The sequence below is a fragment of the Gopherus evgoodei genome, chromosome 2 (assembly GCF_007399415.2).
Source record: "Gopherus evgoodei ecotype Sinaloan lineage chromosome 2, rGopEvg1_v1.p, whole genome shotgun sequence".
Taxonomy (NCBI): domain Eukaryota; kingdom Metazoa; phylum Chordata; order Testudines; family Testudinidae; genus Gopherus; species Gopherus evgoodei.
The window spans coordinates 42,618,191-42,639,321 of record NC_044323.1 but is presented as its reverse complement, the minus strand read 5'-3'; the positions used below and the strand labels follow the sequence as shown (position 1 = coordinate 42,639,321).

General features: G+C 38.7%; 1 protein-coding gene across 9 annotated transcripts in view; it reads right to left on the bottom strand.

Moving 5' to 3' along the window:
* ADAM22 (ADAM metallopeptidase domain 22) overlaps window positions 1-21,131 on the bottom strand; it is a 219,169-nt gene that overhangs the window by 55,249 nt on the left and 142,789 nt on the right. For all 9 annotated transcript variants that reach the window (XM_030550490.1, XM_030550492.1, XM_030550493.1 and 6 more), the window contains exons 8-15: window positions 17,597-17,667; window positions 10,879-10,953; window positions 6,542-6,613; window positions 5,331-5,497; window positions 3,124-3,208; window positions 2,554-2,644; window positions 2,138-2,189; window positions 1,619-1,718 (exon numbers count right to left, since the gene is read on the bottom strand). In XM_030550490.1, the coding sequence (XP_030406350.1) occupies window positions 1,619-1,718; window positions 2,138-2,189; window positions 2,554-2,644; window positions 3,124-3,208; window positions 5,331-5,497; window positions 6,542-6,613; window positions 10,879-10,953; window positions 17,597-17,667 (713 nt within the window). The remainder of the gene's footprint in view (window positions 1-1,618; window positions 1,719-2,137; window positions 2,190-2,553; window positions 2,645-3,123; window positions 3,209-5,330; window positions 5,498-6,541; window positions 6,614-10,878; window positions 10,954-17,596; window positions 17,668-21,131) is intronic.

Below are 21,131 nucleotides of genomic sequence, written 5' to 3'. Positions count from 1 at the left end.
GGGGGTCTTAACTGGCTGATCTTGATTTTAATATCAACCTTCCAATGGAGTGTTGTAGGACAATACACCCTGAAACCTGTAGTTTCATTTCCCCCATGCTTCTTGTAAAGAGGTCTGTATTCCCCCTTCCTTGCTAGAATGAAGCATGCGTCTTTGAAAGACTTGTGAATTAAATAAACATTCATTTAAAAAAAAAAGTTTTACTTTAAAAGATTTTGGATACAATGTTTTAAATTGCAACTTGATCACTCTGGCTTCCACTTCTTTCTTTCACATTTTCATATCCTATAAAAGAAGAATCTAAATGCTGCTAATCTAAATTGTGATAAGGGATACAAAAAACTTCTACTGAAGTATTTTTGTGAATTAGCATAATCAGTAAACAAAGCCATGGTGAGCATACACTCTATTAAAAATCACTTTGCTATAAAAAAGAATCCACCCAGTGAAGGGATTAAACAATCAATTTTTCTCATCATCTGTCATGAGATATGAAAAACCAGACCTGCAAAAGGAAGCATACAGGTGTTCAGAAACAAGAAACTGTTACATCCTATCAACAAAATAAACAATGCTGACTTGCCCTTATATCATTAAGTACATCTGTTAAAAGAAACACACAACACTTTGCAGATGTACTCCCTACTATAATCATCCAAATGAGAAAACAGCATTTAATATGTGAGCCTTGTGAAATGATTTTCAATGGGCTGCTGAGAGAGAGAAAAAGCAAATTCATTCTTGTTTACTTGACAAAGGCAGTTCTCTCAGAATGAGAAATCTACAAACCTGCAGCCATAAACTATCCAAGTGCAGAACAATGCCTCCCTCTAGTGTTTATTGCAATTCTGCAGCAGTGCTATTGGTCATAAAATTTACTCTATTCCTCCAGCTACTGCAGAAATAAAAATCCTCTGTGGCAATCAATGCTGCCAATTTAGCCTGTCTGCATTTTTCCCCACTAGTCCCAGGATTAGCATTGTAGATGATAGCATCAGTTATAAACAAAGGATTCAAGATCCCCATCCTGACAACCTTGGGTTTTGACTATTGCTGCAATAAATAAAGCCAGTGTTCACCAACTAACCTATTGCAGAAGCCATCATTCTAAAGGTGCCAACTCTTTTGCTAGGGGTTTCTTTACCTCTAATTTATATTGATTTTCCCTTAAATTTCTAGCTGCAAATATACATTTCCATTTTATATCATTTGTTCAATCAATAGGCAGAAGCAGGTCAAGTGTCTGTTCAGGAGGGAGTCCAGCTACACACTCTTCTGATTGTTCCAAAAATACAGGCTCTACAATTATTATTCAGTGCTACACTGAAGATTTAGTCTGGCGTATCTGAGGAAAAGTTTTGCTCTGAAAGAAAGGGTCTAAAATGCTGGAAGAATCTATACAAAGTTTTGTTAAAGCATAAGGATTACATGTTGTGTGTGTCTTGTGCGTATCCCTTCACACAGGGCTAATTTCACCCTCTGACTCTTAGCCAGAAAGGGTAGTTTCCTTCTTCCAAGAGTTCTGGCTGCAAAAATATATGTATAAGATTGTGGAAAGGTAAGAAGTAAAGTATACCTTGACCACCGTTCCCTTTCTCAATAATCAGCTGTTAATTACCTTGGATGGTTTATTGAAGAGGCAGGCGCCACCTCCGTTGTTCAAAAATTCATGATACTCCTCAATATCACACTTGGAGAACTTGCTTGGAAGATAATAACTACAAATAAATAGGATAGTTGGTTATTTATTTCTTAAGTCGCTTTTGACCATTATACAATATTTTGTCTGCTTCCAAAATATGGGGGGGAACATATGGCCATATTCTTGGAAAGGGGTTGCTAGTGTACTTGATTCAGAGCCATGCGGTGAAAATATCTGCTTGCAAATCAGTACTCCCATTCTAACTTGTAAGCCTTTTTGTAATACAAGTGTTTGCAGCCTTTGGCCTAGACTCTGTTTTAAATCTTTCATATACTGAATATGTTCTTTTTCTCACTGTTGAAAGAGTGTTAAATATTGCCCTAAATCATGTACAACTTTTTCATAGCAGATGCTCAGCTCAACCATGAAGGGTATATTTGTTGATTCATTTGCTTTATGTTGTAACATGGAAGTTCCTATAAAGAAATGTCTTACCCAGTATCTCCCATTATACATCCAGACCATGTGTCCTCACACTTACACTCACCTAACAACAACAAAATTAAAATTCACACTTTGAGTCTGACAATTTTAAAATCTCTGCATAACATATATTATGTTTCTCATTTTAAAAAGAACACTGAAAACACTATATTCCTAATTTCCTCCAAATACAATATGGAAAGAAACATTTACTTTTTTCACTATGCACAGGACTCAAATTTATGTGTACACATTAGCCAAACTTTCTTCCATAAAATCACACACGTTACTATGCAATCTAGACAATCTTAGAAAAAAATGCTTGCTTTTCATTTCTTATTTTCCAGTGGAATAAGGAGGAAACGCCTCCACTGTATAAAGATCTTCACTTGAAAGAAGGAAAAACAAACAAACAAACATAAATTTACCAGTTAGTAGTTTTCTTTTATCTGAGAAAATGCCAAGATTGTGGCCTAACGACTGTGCCAATGTCACTGCAAGTAAGTCTGGCTTTCCAAACTGAAAGAAACAAAACAGGATGGGAACAATAATTGTTTTGACACAAGAATTTGAAAACATAAACCACACCTTTTATACATTTTAAAATAAAATATTTTTAAGGCAAAAGCAGATCAACAGTTTTATGGCCCCTACTTCAGTGAAGACTCATTTATCTGCAGCTGGATAATGGATCAGCAAGAAAGACAAAACACACTCTTAAGAATAGGCCAGGTAAGATTTTTTTCTTACCAGAGTAGCTTCAAGTGTGAAGGAGAGAAAGTTGCAGACTCTAGTATGGAAATTCAACTGAACCCAAACGCAAACTTATTCCGTTTGCCTTTTAGCATTATCCTCTATTTTGAACTTTATTCCGTGGGACTGTATTAATGTTCTGTATTGGTCATGCAATAGGGGGACATTTTGAGAAAAATGCTTGTGCGGACACAGATACTGTGGCTACCACATCAATTTGTGCTAGTATGAATATTCACACTTACTTCATTCACACCTCCACCTTTCAAAAGTGAACAAATTCCACCAATGTAGGCTGCACCACTCCGACTGCTCTGAAATTGACTCCCCCTTTAAGAAACATAACAAAATGAGAGTTTACTTCTTATGTTAGCCCTCTATTTACCTCTCTTATTTCCAAATGCCAGTTGCAATTACTGTGCTGTTGACTGCACACAAACAGAATAGAGAGCTGTGAAAACCAAAGAAGCTTTCACAATTCTTTTAAGGAAACCTTTCCCCAAACAAACTAAGGAGGAATAACATCTGTTCTCATGCACAGGCAAATTCTTTGAGGGAGAAATTCCCCTATAAAATAGCTTCATATTTTCATAAAGTTTAAGGCCAGAAGGCACCATTACATCACACAGTCCCAATCACTTTAGTTAAACCCTGAGCATGTGAGCAAGACACATCAGCCAGGCATCATTATCAAAGAGGATTCTTTGACCCCCTCAGAGTACTGGTCCACCCTGTCTCGTGTCCCATCTTCAGTTTTGGCTGACCATTGATTCTTTAGAGGAAGGTGAAAAAAAACAAAACCAACCCACAACACATCAGGCCAATTATTTGTCAGGGGAAAAAATCCTTCTTAGCCCCTGCATTTGACTGGCTGAAGTCCTGAGGCATGAGATTTCATTAGAGCTGCAGATGAGAGCATGCTGAGGGCTGTGTAGGCAAACCTGTTTCCCTTGTCCATGACAGAAGGGGGATTCACAGATTCATAGATTCCAAGGACAGATGGGGTCCCCACACAACCATGCAGCCTGATCCCTCAATTTCACTGTTTGTAACCCTTCTGAAAAGATGTAATTGTAGGATCTGCTATTTCTAGATGATCTAGGAATTTAATGTTCTCAGACATTATTAATTATTATTATTATTATTATTATTACTATTATTATTTGTATTATAGTAGCATGTAGAGGCTCCAACCAAGATTGGGGTCGCACTGAATAAAGTGTTCTACAGCCGCACAGTAAGAGACAGACCCTGCCCGCAAAGAGTTTACAATCTGAACAGACAAGACAAAGGGCTGGTCTACACTGGGGTGGGGGGTCGATGTAAGATACGCAACTTCAGCTATGGGAATAGCATAGCTGAAGTCGACGTATCTTATTTCGACTTACCTCCCATCCTCACGGCGCAGGATCGATGGCCGCAGCTCCCCCATTGACTCCACTTCCACCTCTCACCCTGGTGGAGTTTTGGAGTCGACGGGAGCACGTTCGGGGACTGATTTATCGTGTCTAGATGAGACACAATAAATCGATCCCCGATAGACCGATCGCTACCCGCCTATCTGGCAGGTAGTGTTGACATACCCAAAGGGTGGGAAGAAGAAAGTATTTTACCCCAGTTATACAGATGGTGAACAGAGGCATAGAAAGATTAAAAACCTGATCCTACAAATACTTATGCACCACGCTTAACTTTACTCATGTAAAGTCAGATGGACTAATTTAGCACATGCCTAAATGTCTATGGGATTGGGCCCTAAGTGACTTGACCAAGGTCACACAAAAAGTCTGTGGCAAAGCAGAGAACTTAGCCCCAATCTGGTCTCTCACCAAGAGATCACCCTTTTCTCTTTTCTGTTAGGTTTTATTACATTAATCACACTACCAAAACAATTCAGAGAATTAGGGAAGAACAGAAACATTCCTCCTAGTAATGATGCTCAGCTTATGATCCTTATGGTGCACTTGTCTCTTGAGAACAAAGTATTTTGAAGGAACAGAGAACCTCAGTAATCCTGCAGTATGCAGGGCACTGAGTAATATCTACTGGCACATATTGTGCCATTGGCTTTTAAGCAGAACTCCACATTGGTTTCAATGTTCTGCTATAAACGAATGATGTGAGTGGGCCACTATCAGTATTCTATTGCAACACAGTACCATGCACTATCAATCAGGCAATTTGTGTTGGCAGGTAAATACACAAGACAATAGGAGTTCACAGCACATGCAGCTTCTGCTTAATATATTGAAACTAGCATGAGAGTAGTGTCTAGTTACATGATTAGTTACATTGTTCTAACCTCTGTCCCACCTCCCTGTCCCTACGCACTATTGTCAGGATTACTGTACACTGCATAACACCATAGAAAGGAAATGTTTCAGCCACTAATAATAAAGCACTCCCCATGGAATGAAAAAATAGTAATAAAATGGCATACAAAGTTACGTACGAAAAAAGGTGAACCGCATCACTTTTCTCTCTGATAAAATCTCTCCTATATTTCATAAACTCACGTAGAGTCACCAATGGGTTTTCAGATATGGTGAACTTGTTATCAGTAGCCCAGGTTTCCATGGCAACCAATACTATCCTGGTGTTAAGTTGTTCTTTATATATCTAGTACATTAACAAAATGAACAAATATATTATATCATATAGAATATAGTTGCTCTTTTCCCTTTTTTTGTAACAACTTCCGTCTGTAATAATGAACATTTCGTTCCCTGAGACTCACTACCTTTTTTTTAAACAGGAAGTAGTACAGCTAAAATCCAGATTTTAGACCACACCCCAGTAAGCAGTTCTGCATGACTACCAGCAAAGAGCAGGATCTGAGCCTTGCAAAGATCTCTGGGACTCTAAAACCTTTGTAAGAATAAATTGAGAGATTTGATACAAATCTCTAAAGGACCACACAAGAATTCTGGATAACTCAAAGATTTAGGTTCAGAAAATTATGAGTTTATCTGTATTTTATAGTGTCCAACATACTTCACTTACACAACAGGGCTCTATATACTGCAACAGATATATGCAACGGGTATCTGTACCAGGGAGACATGACCACTTCCACTGTTATAGAATCTTCAGCAGTGCCTATCTTCAGATTGATTGACTTATCAGGAACCATCATATCCCAGACCAAAGGATTTCAACAGTGGGAATACTATTTTTCATTTGAAAATCCTGGAAATGTTTCATTGCAAATCCAGTAGCCATCTGCTGTGTGATTTATAGCCCCAACAACTATCTATATTCCTGTGCCCCATATAAAATAATATGAACTCATATTTCTTAAAGGCTGAACAAACATACAATTTCTCCCTATACTTTAGTGCATTATAGTTGTAGACACTTTCCTGGTTGTAGCTGTAGTTAATACATTGCCCTTACTGGGTAGTTTTTTGAATAAGATGTGCTTTAAAAACTCATTCAGGCCTCAATCCAGCACGGTACTTGAGTATGTGAAGTCACGGGAATTATTTAAAGTTAGGCACATGCTTAAGTACCGTGCTGTATTGGAAGCTAAATAAATATCTGCAATCTTCACATAAATTAATATCATGCATGTCTGTGAAATAACATTTCCTACAATTATCGGCACTACAGCCACATGGTTCACAACACATTTAGAAAAACATTTAGTTGAATAATACTTACTAAATCTGCCATGTTCACCACTGATTTAGCATAGCTGTTCGTATGGCCGACTGATAATCTATGTTTTTTACACTGAAAAACAAACACAGACCAGTTAGAAACGTATTTCTGAAAAACAATGTTGACTGAAAAACGTAAAGCAAAAGATGAATCTATCAACAGCAGAAGCTGTGCTCAAACTGCTTATTTTTTGCGCTGACTGAAATGTTAAGAAATTGTGTCTAGCAAATTGTTCAGATATGTATTACCTTCCCTCCTCACAACGGTGTTGCGAAGATTCATTAATTAATGTTTAGAAAGTGCATTAAAGAAACCCAGCTCCAAGGAGGAGAGCTAGAAACTCGTAACTTGAGAGATAGGGTTGCCAATTTTGATTGAATGTATTCCTGGAGGCTCCATCACATGACATAATCTTTAATTAAAGATTAATCTTCAATTCCCGGAGACTCCAAGACAATCCTAAAAGAGGCTGATCATTTGAAGTACAACCCCAGCTCCAGGAAGGAGGGTGAGGGGCCTCATAAATAGGGGGAAGAAAAACCTACCAGGACTTTTATACAGACCCAGAGTGGGCAAGAACTTGAGCTACTACAGAATTGAGTTTCACTCTGCAGAAAGAGTTAATAAACCTACAAAGGGGGTAAGTGTTTTGACCTAATCTGGTCTGTGTAATTGACTAGAACAATCCAAGTGGGTGCTGTGAGCAATGCACTTTTAGGACCACAAGGGGGTACTCTGAAGGCAGTCCACCATGACACAGGGTACCAGAATTTGGATGTGAGGCCTCCTTCTCTCAGGGAGGGAAATCTGAACAGCAGGGCATAAACAAACCACTGTGAGACATTTACCCTCACAAATCTGCATGTGGGGGGTCCAGCACCAACTGCAGAAGGACCATCTCTCTGTCTCTCTCTCTCTTTTTTTTTTTAAGGCATCCAGCAATTGGAACAAGACAGACATGGGAAAGGAAGAAGTCATGGGGTTGTAATTTAGGTAGTCCCTCTGTCTCTCCTTAAGATGGGAGTCCTCCCAGCTGTTCTCCTTGGAACTGAGGTTGTAAGTCAGGCCAACTATTGGGCCATAGCCAGCTTCTCCTATTGCAGGCCCCTTTTCCCAAGTACTCCTCAAGCCCAGAGAGTTCAGCAGGTTACCCTTCTCCTGCTACGGGAGAGGAGGCAACAACTGTGCACATCTTTGCTGGGCTGTGGCCTTATATTGTATTTTTAGTTATTAGTTCTGAATTTAGAATATTTTAAAAAACCTTTAGGAAAAACTGAACGCTAAAAATATCTCAGTACTAGTAGTTGCACCACAGAAGAGCTTTTAAAAAGAAATATTTTACTTTAGCTAAAACTAATTTGTTACCATGCACTGAACATGCAGAAATATTACAAAAATTGTATCTTTCATTATTGTTTGCAGTGTTGTTGTAGACATGTTGGTCGCAGGACATTAGAGAGACAAGATGGATGACATAATATCTTTTATTGGACCAACTTCTATGTAAGATCAGAAGCTTGTCTCTTTCACCAACAGAAGTTGGTCCAATAAAAGATATTACCTCACCCATCTTCTCTCACAAATATAGTAGTTATTTAAACATTATTTTCAGTTATGTTTTGAGAAGTTTTTCAAGGATACTGGACCCTGTTATCTACATTTTCACTTTTGTTTTTAATTCATCACTGTTTACAACATCTTCTTAGAGAAGAGAATAGGGCAATGGTCCAAGGTTCTGGTCTCAGCTCTGCCATTGATTTACTGTGTGACCTTGTGCAAATCACGTACAGTTTCATTTTCAAGGAGTGCTGAGCTTCCACAAGTTCAACAGAAATAAGTGTCTCTGACAGTGCTTAGCCCCTTCTGAAAATCAGGCCCTAAATCTCCCTATACCTCCATTTACCTAGCTTTGAAATTAAGGCTTTAAGATCTACAGATGAAATATTCTATATACATGCTAATTATTCAGAATCAATAATAAAAGACAGGAAATAAAATGTATTTTCAGACCATTTTTGTTCTTTTCAGCAAACACTGATATTTTCCAACCAAAATTTCTCATGGAGACATTTGGTTTACTTCCTTGTTTATGACCCAGTTATGTAAGCACATCTCTAGAAGTAACTGCCGCTGAAGATTCAGCACTGATCACTCTCTCTTTGTTTTTAGATGATTGCCTAACAGGGGAAATTGTATTGTGTTTTTTTGTTTTGTTCTGCTTTTAATTTAAATCCATTTCTCCATCACAGAAAAATTAACAAACAATGTGAATTTTTATTCTTTACCAGGCAATATAAAATTTACAGTAATGCAAAGTTTGGGTCTAATTGACCAGACAGTGAGCATGTTGAATATATTAGTTTCTTTCCAGCTGCCATAAGATACATTGGTGTGTTACATCCATCATAGATTAGAGTCAGAGCTAGCAAACTGCCTGTGGGTAAAGTTACATCCATTTAGAATTCTCCAGTATTTGATGGTTCTGTCCAAGTTCCATAGTGACAATTTATACTCTGTACAATATAAAATGAGAATATTAAGGAAGAAATACTACAGAGTCAATAAGCCCTGGGAACAGCTTGCTTACCCTGAAAAGGCAGTTTCCAACACTGATTGTTCACATCTGTGAAATCACTAAGGCCAGGTCTACACTCAAAAGTTAGATCAAATAGCTGCATCGCTCAGGGATGTGAAAAAAGCCATAGCTATTGCTGACCTAAACCTCAGTGTGGTTGTGGCCAGGTCAACAGAAGAATACTTCTGTTGTCCTAGTTGCTGCTGCTTGGAGAGATGGACTTGCTACAGTGACAGAACGCTCCCTTCCATTGTTATAGGAAGCACCTATACTACAGCCTACAGCAGCATAGCTGCAGCATTGTAGCTGTGCTGCTGTTGCATAGACATGGCATAACAGTACGTACTCAACTGGGCAGGAATTTAGCAATTATAAGGCACTGCTTTTTGTGGGCTCAGCAAAAACAGGAAAAAGGTAAGTTAAACAGACATATTTGCTAGAACGTTATCTAATTCTAATTGTTTGGACATTCAGCAACATAATGTGTGACTCTGAAAAAGATACTAGGTGCTCAGAGTTCAGATAGTGTTGTAAACACAATAGGATTAGCATAAAGTGTACTGCTTAAAATATAATGAATGCCTCTCTCTAACATGTACCCAGGTTCATAGCGTAGGCAAATAAAATAATCGCTGTATTTATTCAATGAACAAACATTTTATCAAATGATTTTACCCTACAAGAAAATTAATGTGCAAACTTTAAACAGGAAACAGCAGTGTTCAAATGGGTATATCATGTAGCAGGCAATGACTCCTGCTCTTCTGGTTCAAACACAGCCCATGTAATAAAGAGAATTCTGAACACCAACTACCATCTTCTGTTGTGACAGAAATCACTGTCACCCTTGACGTTATTGCTATGCTCACCCAACACAGGGTTCAAAGGAATAAAGCTCTGTTATTTAAATTATTTAAGGATGGCTGTGTATTCTGTCTAGTATTTGATGAGTATCTTTGCAAATGTGGGCATTGCTTAGGAGAAGCTGTTCATAATTGAAAAAAAGCCTAGGGAAGCATAACTATTATAGAGCCATAGAGTTTAAGGCCAGAAGGGATCATAAGATTATCTAATCTGACCTACTGTATAACATATACCAGATAATTTCATTTAGTTACTCTTGTATTGACCCCTATTATTTGCATTTGACTAACCAATAGCTTCCAGAAATGCATTCAGTCTTGATTTGAAGACTTCAAGAGATGGCGAATCCACAACTCCCTTTAGTAATTTTTTCCAATGGTTAATGAACATCACTGTTAAAAAATTGTGCCTAATTTCTAATTTGAACTTGTCTGGCTTTAACTTCCACCTGTAGATTCTTGTTATGCCTCTCTCTGCTAGGTTAAAGAGCCCTTTAGTACTGTAACAAAGTAAGTGAGGTGCATTCTCATTAAAAAAAACAAAAACAAACAATGATTCTGTGCACAGACACCAGTAAACTGCAGACTAACATTATGGATTGTTTAGTTATTATAGGTAAATATAATATACCATCAGCTTGGAGTCAGATATTCAGCAGGTCACTCGGTGTCAAATTCTTGTTCTGTACATTTTTTAGGTTTAATTCTTAGTTATGCTGGTGAAAATCAGGAGTAACTTCACTGGAGTCACACAATGATATAAGTGATATCAGAATCAGCCTTTAGGACATAAACTGTATTAATAAGATCATTGGTGTACTTTATTGTTTATGCCTTGAAGGCAGATAAGACAATCAAATTATTGATGTATTTCAAATAGCAAAGTACGCAAGTCTTACCATTAGATGATCATTCACAATCATTAACTCAATGTATTTTGTTTCCTCCTCAACTTTACGTGAAATCTGATGAACCTGCAGAAAGATTAACAAACAATAGCTGTTTAAAGGGCAACTGGAAACAAATCTTAATTTGCCACATCAACAAGGGCAAAGCTTTTGATATGGTCTTCCACAGTATTCTTGCCAGCAAGTTAAAGAAGTATGGATTGGATGAATGGACTATAAGGTGGATAGAAAGCTGGCTAGATCGTTGGGCTCAACGGGTAGTGATCAACAGCTCGATGTCTAGTTGGCAGCTGATATCAAGCGGAGTGCCCCAGGGGTTGGTCCTGGAGCCAGTTTTGTTCAACATTTTCATTAATGATCTAGATGATGGGATGGATTTTATCCTCAGCAAATCTGTGGATGACACTAAGCTTGATAGATACACTGGAAAGTAGGGATAGGGGCCAGAGTGACCTGGACTAATTGGAGGATTGGGTCAAAAGAGGTTCAACAAGGACAAGTGCAGAGTCCTGCACTTAGGAACGAAGAATCCCATGCACTGCTACAGGCTAGGAACGAACTGGCTAAGCAGCAGTTCAGCAGAAAAGGACCTCAGGATTACAGTGGACAAGAACCTGAATTTGAGTCAACAGTGTGCCCTTGTTGCCAAGAAGGCAAATGGCATATTGGGCTGCATTAGTAGGAGCATTGCCAGCAGATCAAGGGAAGTGATTATTCCTCTCTATTCAGCACTGGTGAGGCCACATCTGGAGTAGTGTGTCCAGTTTCCCCCCCCCCCACTACAGAAAGGATATGGACAAACTGAAGAGAGTCCAGTAGAGGGCAATGAAAATGATTAAGGGGCTGGGGCACATGACTTATGAGGAGAGACTGAGGAAACTTGGCTTATTTAATCTGCAGAAGAGAAAAGTGAGTGGAATTTGACAGCAGCCTTCAACTACCTGAAGGGTGAGGGGGTTCCAAAGAAGATGGCGCTAGGCTGTTCTCAGTGGTGGCAAGTGATAGAACAAGGAGCAATGGTCTCAAGTTGCAGTGGGGGAGGTTTAGGTTGGATATTAGGAAAAACTATGTCACTAGGAGGGTGGTAAAGCACTGGAATGGGTTACTTAGTGAGGTGATGGAATCTCCATCCTCAGAGGCTTTTAAGGCCTGACTTCACAAAGCCCTGGCTGGGATGATTTAGTTGGGGTTGGTCCTGCTTTGAGCAGGAGGTTGGACTAGATGACCTCCTGAAATCTCTTCCAACCCTAATCTTCTATAATTCTGTGAATTCATTTCCCTGTATTCTCATTTATTAGAAATGCTGCCATTCTTCCACCATTTTTTGTCATTTATACTGACTGTAGAACTATTAAAAAACTATTGTATATTTGTACATATGTTAGATCTGCCTGTATTTCCAAGGGACAATCTTTTAACTCCACTTCTGGTCAGCAGATTATTTCTGGAGGGTTAACAGGAAAATTATAGATATATAATAAATGTATATAAACTGCAGTGTGTCCTCTGCCCCCATTCCCTCCAGAATAGGTGTAAATCCTACAAAATAAATGTAGAACTTTCTAAAAGAACCCTAGATTTCTGAAAGAGAACCTAAATAATATCTACATTTTTAAAAATGTGTTTGGTACCAGTTGTAAACTCACAAAATTGCTACAAACTCTCAGAATGGCACAATTACCTTCCCCCCCCCCCAAAAAAAGCCTTTTTGTAAGGGCTATACTGCTTATTCAAATTCTAAATCAATCAACTATCATTAATACACAATCAATTAAGTGTCACATTTCCTTCCAGTTTACAGATATTCACAGCCACGTTTCTAAATGATGCTTTTATTTCCCCTGGTCTTCCCAGCAGAATTATGTTATTGTTGCTGTAAATCTATAGCAACTGCTTCTTGTTTATGAAAAGTTAAACAATCCCTCTAGCACTATTTGATGTAAAGTGAATTTCACAAAAATTATTTATGTGACTCATTTTTTTTATTTCCCTGTTTCTTTTTCCTGGCAGTGAATATGCGCTTATCTTTTCTTTGATCCATTTAGTCTTGTTTTTCATTCAATCCTTGCTTCTTTTCTGGGAGGTGTTTGTGCATGTATCATACTCGTGGAGATAATCATGACAGCAGAGTATCAATGAGAGTATATATTTCTAAGTGAATTTAGTGCTCATAATAGGTCATGTAATGCCACCTTCTCCTCACTGGTCTCCCCACTTCTCATCTCCCTCTGAACAGCTGCTGCTGAAATCATCTTCTGCTGCTGCTCGCACCCTCTCACTCTGTGACAGAATGTACCCCTCTGTCCAAATCCTACACACTGTTGTAATAATCTTTGTACAATGTATGTCTTGTAAAGTATAATTTGAAAACTCATAATTTGCTGATCAGTATTGTCCTGATAAAATTTTGTGGCAAGACTGTATGTGAAGTTATAAAATTCCACTGTATGGTGTTATTTCCACATGTTCCAAATTGAGGTTGGCAAACAGGTCTGTGTGCTCTGCCTAATTTGCACTTAAGCAGTAAACAGAGCAGTGGTGGGCAACCTGTGGCCCATCAGGGTAAGCTGATTGCGAGCTGCGAGACATTTTGCGGACATTGAACGTCTTAGGCACAGCCCCCTGTAGCTGCTAGTGGCCACGGTTCACCATTCCTGGCCAATGGGAGCTGCAGGAAGTGATGGCTAGCACGTCCCTGTGGCCCGCCGCTTCCCACAGCTCCCATTGGCCAGGGATCATGACTGTAATAAATGAGAGGGGTGATAGCTCCCTTTTGTGGACACCCAGCCAGCCAGTTGGCTATGAAATCACTCTTGATGGTTGTTCTCTACTTGCTTTACCTGAAAGGGTTAACAAGCCCACAGGTAAAAGGAAAGGAGTGGGCACCTGACCAAAAGAGCCAATGGAAGGGCTTGAACTTTTTAAAATTGGGAAAAAAAACTTCCCTTTGCCTGTGTGTTGTGATTCTCCGGGAAAGAGAGGGACAGGGAGCAGTTATGCTGTGAGAAACTTAAATCAGATATGAAAAACCATCAACTCATACCTGGAGATTGCTTGTCTGAAACCCCAGATACGTGCGTAAATTAGGGAATGTCTAGAAAGACGCGATTAGGTTTATTTCTTATTGGCTTGTAGACTTCTCTGTGCTAACCCCAAATGCTTTTTGTTTTGCTTGTAACCTTTCAGCTGGACAAGAAGGTTATTCTTGATGTTTAAATTTTGTAAGTGGGTTTTTTAAAATCTAGCAAAAGCCTAAATTCCTAAATTTCTTTTTGTTTTTAATAACATTTACCTTTTTTAAAGAACAGGATTGGATTTTTGGTGTCCTAAGAGGTTTGTGCACATGTTGTTAAATTAGCTGGTGGCAACAGCTGATTTTCTTTGTTCTTCTTTCTCAGCTCTTCACAGGAGGGTGTGTGTGTGAAAGGGCTTGAAGGTACACAGGAAGGAATTCCCAAGTGCGTCTTTCTGGTTTCAAAGGGTTTTTTTTGCATTTGGGCGGTGGCAGCATCTACCGATCCAAGGTCAGAGAGAAACTGTAACCTTGGGAGTTTAATACCAGCCTGGAGTGGCCAGTATTAATCTTTAAAATCCTTGCTGGCCCCCACCTTCTGCGAGAGTGGGGAATCAGCCTTGACAGCGACCACTTGGAGCTTCAGACGGCCATGCCGGCAGATGATCAATCTCTGCAAAATGTCTTGCGGCCTGCATCAGCTTACCTTGATGGGCTGCATGTGGCCCGCACATCACAGTTTACCCACCACTGAAACAGTCTTCAAGCAGCAAGGGGAGACAAAGGCAGCTCACAAGGTGAAAAAAAGAAGCAGGGAACATCCTTCCACATAGATCTTTTGCCTCCTGGTACCCAGCTGTAAATGTTTTTCAAAAGCAGGCTGAAACTATAAAAAGGAGGGGCCAACACCCAAGAGACCCCATCTCTCTCTCCTTTCCTATCACTTTCTCTACATCTGAAGCAACGGAGGAAGACTTCATTGGATTCTGGGAGAAGAGGTCCTGACCTAGAGGGTTAGGTCAGAAAGACTGCTGAAAGCATATGGTAAGAAATTTTGCTCAAATCTGATATAGATTGTTAAGTTAGGTACCAGTAGCATTTTAACTTTATTTTCTTATAACTATCTCTGACTTTTATGCTTCATTACTTGTATTCACCTAAAACCTCTCTCTTTTTAGTTAATAAACTTGTTTTATTGTTTTATCTAATCCAGTGTGTTTAAATTAAAGTGTTTGGCAGACTCCATTTGTGGTGACAAATTGTGTATAATTTATTTCTATTAAAGAAATAATAGAATTTATATAAACTTGTATTGTCTGGGAGAGGGTTGGGCAGTACCAGACATACATTTCTGGGGGGAAATCTAAGACTTTAAGCATGTTGCGGTTACCCTGCTGTATGAGCAAGGCTGGTAAGAGCCAAGGTGTGGCTGGCTGGCTGCAGCACTCACATAGACATAGCTGGGAGTGACTTGTATGCTGGAGGCTGTGAGCAGTCCAGACGAGAAGCTACAGCAGCAAAGCACAGTAAAGGGCACCCCAGCTCCACATTAATCTGGACTGTACCCTAGTGTGTCACACTCCCTCTTAAATCCCTTCACTGGCTTTCCCTCACATACGTTGCTTGTGAAATCTTTTAATGATGACGGGTAACATTTTCAAAAAGCACCTAAGTGTCTTAGGATCCTACATCTCATTTTCAAAAGTGATTTAGGTGCTTAGGAGCCTAAGTCCCATTGACATTCAATGAGACTTAGGCACTTTTGAAAAAGTCCCTGATGTCTCCTAAATATCTCTATCCCTCCAAGCTTTTACCATCACCTATTACCCTGGTGCAGTAGGTTACCTGTCATATGTCATCTGTGACTAATATAGACTGCAAGCTCTTTTACGCAGGGACCGTGCTTTTTGTATGTCAATCCAAAATGAATTCTTTAGTTACAAAATGCAGGAATACCCCCCTTCAATCAATGGAGCAGGTATTCCTACTGCTATTCCCTCTGGCTATTCCCCCAGTCCAGCATCATCATCTGAGATTTATCCAGAGTGAGCCTTGTTAAGCTACCCCTCACCTAATTTTGTTCAAATTCTCAGAAAGTAAATGAACGAGCCATCTAGGTCCAAAAGAGGAGAGCATACCAATAGCACCGTGACCAACATCATGTTGCTACTTAACTTAGTGGGTTTACATATGCATAGAAGGGTGACAGGCTAAATCTCTGTAATATCCTAAAGGAAAATATTTTTGAGGCCGATGAGCAGCCACCCAAGTATGCCTTACACTTTAAAAGTTCTCCCAAGAGAAAAGAACAGGGCCAATCAAGAGCAACTCTGTCTGTATGCACAATGTTTCAACATCACTTAGGATATGCCTCCACTGCAATTAAACACCCACAGCTGGCCTGTGTTAGCTGACTCAGGCTCATGGGGCTTGGGCTATGAGGCTGCTTAATTGCAGTGTAGACATTTGGCCTCAGTCTGGACCCTGGGCTCTGGAACCCTCCCCTCTTGCAGGGTCCCAGAGCTCAGGCTCTAGCCCAAACCCAAATGTCTACACAGCAATTTTACAGCCCTACAGCCTGAGCTCCACAAGCCCAGATCAACTGATCCGGGCCAGCTGTGCATATTTAATTGCTGGGTAGACATACGCTTCATGATCAATGATGTCAGAGGTACTGACAGATGTAAAACTCAATACAGACACACTACCTTTGTCCATCACCAACAGACCAGCACCATCTCTGTGCCATGCCTAGGTCTCAAATCAGACTAAAGAGAACCAAGAAACTTTTGCAAACTCCAGAGCATGTTATATCTGCCTTACCATAACCTCTGACCGTGCTTCACTAAATGCATATCTGTATTATCAGAACAAATTTTAAAAGTGGCATATATATTTTACATGGCTCACTGTGCTGTGGGAGATTTACTTTTTTTAAAATAAAAGCTACAAGGAGTATCTACTGAGAGCACATTAAAAATCTAAACTTCAGTGAATCTTGTGGAATAAATAGTTGTTTTTTAACCTGGTCATAACACTCATCCCAAATATAAAGGATTTATATTATATTTTCAAACTTAAGATAAATATCAACAATTAATGACCTCTCATCATAATAAACAAGAATGGTGCTCTCAGTTTATAATAGTAAATTTTAATTTGTCCTGCTTTCCTTTCATATAACTACATGACTACCTGCAGCTACTTTGTTAAATGCAATTTTCTTTTCAATGAAGGAACCAAACACTATATTTCAAATTGGTACAGTATTTCTAACTTCAATTAAAGAACAAAGATCATTTCATTCTAGAGGTAACAACATCATAATCCCCAGATGTTGTGGTTTGGCAATTCAGTAATGGCAGAATGAATGTAGCTGAGGTTTGCAAGAGGGAAAGCCATGGCAAAGCATGACAACATTAGCATGATTTGGGATATCTGTTTGTTCTCTTGAAATTCCATTTCCAGTAGCTCATGGTTGCATGATGCAACACAGATGCTTCACGCCTAAGAAGGGATTTCTTCAGCAGGTTCCAGTAATGTTACTCAGATACTGCCTTTGCAACTGTTTTTATTTATTTATGTAGGTCTCATGCTAAAACAACACAAGCAATAGGACTTTATCTGGAGAGATTCCTTTATTAGCTGCAAACAAAGTTTGGTGGCACATTCTTTAGAAATTGTATGGGCACATACCTGTCTTTTACTCCTTTTGTGTCTTGGCTTTACAACGAACTTCTGTGATGTGGTGTTCATTTGCCAGAATTCTAAGTGGAAAACAAAGCCAAATAAATCGAATGTTCCCAATATATATTGGGGCAGCATGAATACAACATGGAAATTTTCATTTTCTGTGAATTAGATCTGATAATGATTTCATTTTTCAATTCTTCTTCTAGAAAGGAGGCAACATTATAGCTACTTTTCCCAACAGCAGAGAAATTATAAGAATTCTGCTATTAATAGTGCAGGTCTGCTAATATAGCCATTCTGTGGACTTCATCCTCAGAAGATATAACTGATGTTCAAAGACTAAATTTCACCAAATACTGTATGGTGAGTATTATTAGAATGGTGCTACCATGAACTGAATCATATTTTCTGGAATGCAGGAAACAACTATACTTGCTATGGCTACATTAATTCAATGTGATTGCTCTTTGTGTTAATTTATGCTTTAAGGTGACTATATTCACAGTGTAATACATGTTAGAATTGGGAGAGACCCTTTGGGATGTTTAGAATCCCCACAATCAGTATATTACCCCACACTAATCCCACTAGGTCTTTAATTTTTTTAAACTTCTAATCATGAGTACTGAGAAGTTTATTCTTTTGCCAAATCCCATTTTACTAGGTGCTCATAAACCCCAGTGATGGGTACAGTATAAGCTAAACAGAACACAACAACTCACCATTTTTAATATCCAACCTGAACTTTTCCCTCATTAGTTTTAGATTCTTATTTGTTGTTTCAATGGTGTCTGCTACAGACAGAAGTCCTTTTCTTCTCTTGTATTAACAACTTTCACATCTTTATAGTCATTGCCTATCCCTTTAATCAACTTTCAGTGAGACTACATGAAAGTTCCAGCAGTCTTTCTCATTTTATGTCAAATCCTCTTTAATATTCTAATTTCCCTTTTCTGCTCTTTCTTTAACTTTTGGAGGTACTAATCATGAAGGGCTGAGCACTGTTTTCCATATTCCAGAGTCATTTTAGCAAAGCTGGTAAAAAGGCATATGGGGCTGTGCAAAATTAGGCACTTCCAACTCACATATCTCTGCACTCCAGGTTTGGTTTTGTAATGAAATCCCAAACCATCTGCTTTCATATTTGGTTATAAACATTTCCAACATCTCCACTTCTGCTCATACTGCATATACTTTATACCAACTAGTGCATTTGTACATGTGATCCAACACCAGGATAAAACAACAATGCAGATTCATAAAGTGAAAGGATGGCAATGGTTGATAAGACCTAAAACTCAAAGTGGACCTGCATGAGTTTCTAGTGATAATACATATCATAAGAGCAAAACATAAGTGATTGGCGTATGTCAACAAAAAACACTTGTGAGTATCTTTTTCCCACAGTGGAGTATGAGTAAAGCACGGTCATAGATGCTATACTTATTGTTAGAGCTGAATTAATAACTGATTTTTTGGTTCAATGCCCCCTGCCCCCCCAAAAAAAATCCAAAATGATTTTTTTCCCAGGACAACCAGAAATGAATTTTTTCATTTTTTTTTCAGTAAAATGTAAAGCTGATTTTTTTTGTTTTAAGTCAAAAAATACATTTTGTACAATCCAGAATGAAATTCTTGTCTGTTGCTGTTGTTGTTTCATTTTTTTTTAAACAAAAAATAAATATGGCTACATTTTGAAACAAAATGTCCTTCCATTTAGACTTTTAAAAATGTTCTTTTCTTCCTGGATGAAATTATTTGCTAATTCTGACCCAAATTCATGAATACTTTCTGTTCACAAAACTGCATTTTTGGTGAATTAACTATTCATCCCAAATTTTTTTGCCCAGCTCTACTTATTATAAACTTTCTCATCAGACAATGTCTGGTACTCACTTAAGATCCAATCCTGCAAAAATGTATGCAATAACTTCACTCATAAAAGTAGTTCCTTTGAAACAAATGGTATTGCTCATCTGAATGAAGTATCAGAGGGGTAGCCGTGATAGTCTGGATCTGTAAAATGAAGTTATTTATCTGCATAAGAGTTTCCAGGGTCGGGTCCTCAGTCTGTATTCCACCATATGTTTTACATATTCTTAGAGTTCTTCTTACAGAACAGAAAATGTGAATACTTTTGAAGACATTCTGCTGCTGTACAATAACTGAAATGCTAAGTGTAACATGCTCTGCAACAAGAGAATAATAGGAAGAGGATCAGACTAATTCAATCACAGCCAGGGTCAGCTAATGGGGGCTCCTGTTATCCCGGAGGGCCAGCACCCAGATCTCACAATGAATCAACATGAACCACTTTCAAAATTTATTGTTACTTGTCTGTTTTTTGTGAGTGCTTTTATATATCCTACCTATCCTTATAATGTAGATCCAGTCCATGTTTTGGTGTCATGCCATCAACTATTAACTTTTGATTGAAAGATTTGTAGGGCCACCAGAAGACAAATGGTAAAATTACAACTTTTTATTGGTGAAATAATAATATCTTACATTTATATAGCATCTCAGACTACTTTAATAATTTACAAACTATTTAAGGATCATTTAACCTTCCATAAAAATGAAGCCATATTTGGAGTGGAATGTAGCAGCTATGTAACAACACACAGTAATACTTCACAACATTTTACAAGTGAATGGTAATGACAAGAACAAGCATAGCACTTTCCCATCCAAAAGTATCTCAGGAAGAGTACCATGATCAATTGAAATCACAAAAGAAATTGAAATAGAAATAGGGATGTAACAAACCAAGTTTGGAATCTGATCACTATTTTGAAAAAGTCCTGTGAGAACTTTTATGACCACTGAAGATCACAACATCTACTTTGTCTCATCTGAAAAACAGCACCTCCGATGGCATAGTGTCTCTTATCAGCATTCCAGAGCACTGACTGATTTAGTATGGACTCTGAGGAAAAAGTACCACCTACTGAATTACCAGCCTCTTGGAGAACCCTGGATTTTCTCTCTTCAAAGTCTTAATCCTTCACAGTCAGTGACATTTGACAGGTGCATAACATAAGATCACGCAGAGGAGTATAATTTATTCTCTAATAATATTTTTTAATTCCCATGGAACAGAAGAATATAAATACGTATGTTGCTACTGATGAGATATCATATCATTTGCTTTGGTTATTACTGATATGAAATCACCCCATTCTGTTAATTTTTGCCTTTCCACTATCAGTGTAAAAGGCTTGTGGTACATCAAAGTACGTTCATAATGCAGCACTGACTGGAAATTGTAAGTTATGCATAGAGCCTACTAGGGATAAGAACAGGAGTGAAAGTGAGGTGGTATGGCATACCGGTAAGAACCCAAACTGGCCATACGCAGCGCTGCTATGGCAGCGCTTTAATGTCCCTGCCCCTTTTGCCTCCCCCATTGGCAGCCCTGCTGGTACAAGCAGGGCCACCAACAGGGGAGGCAAAAGGGGCAGGGATGTTAAAGTGCTGCTGCGGTAACTCCTTAAGGATGGTCCTTTGCCACGGCAGTGCTTTAATGTTGCTGCGC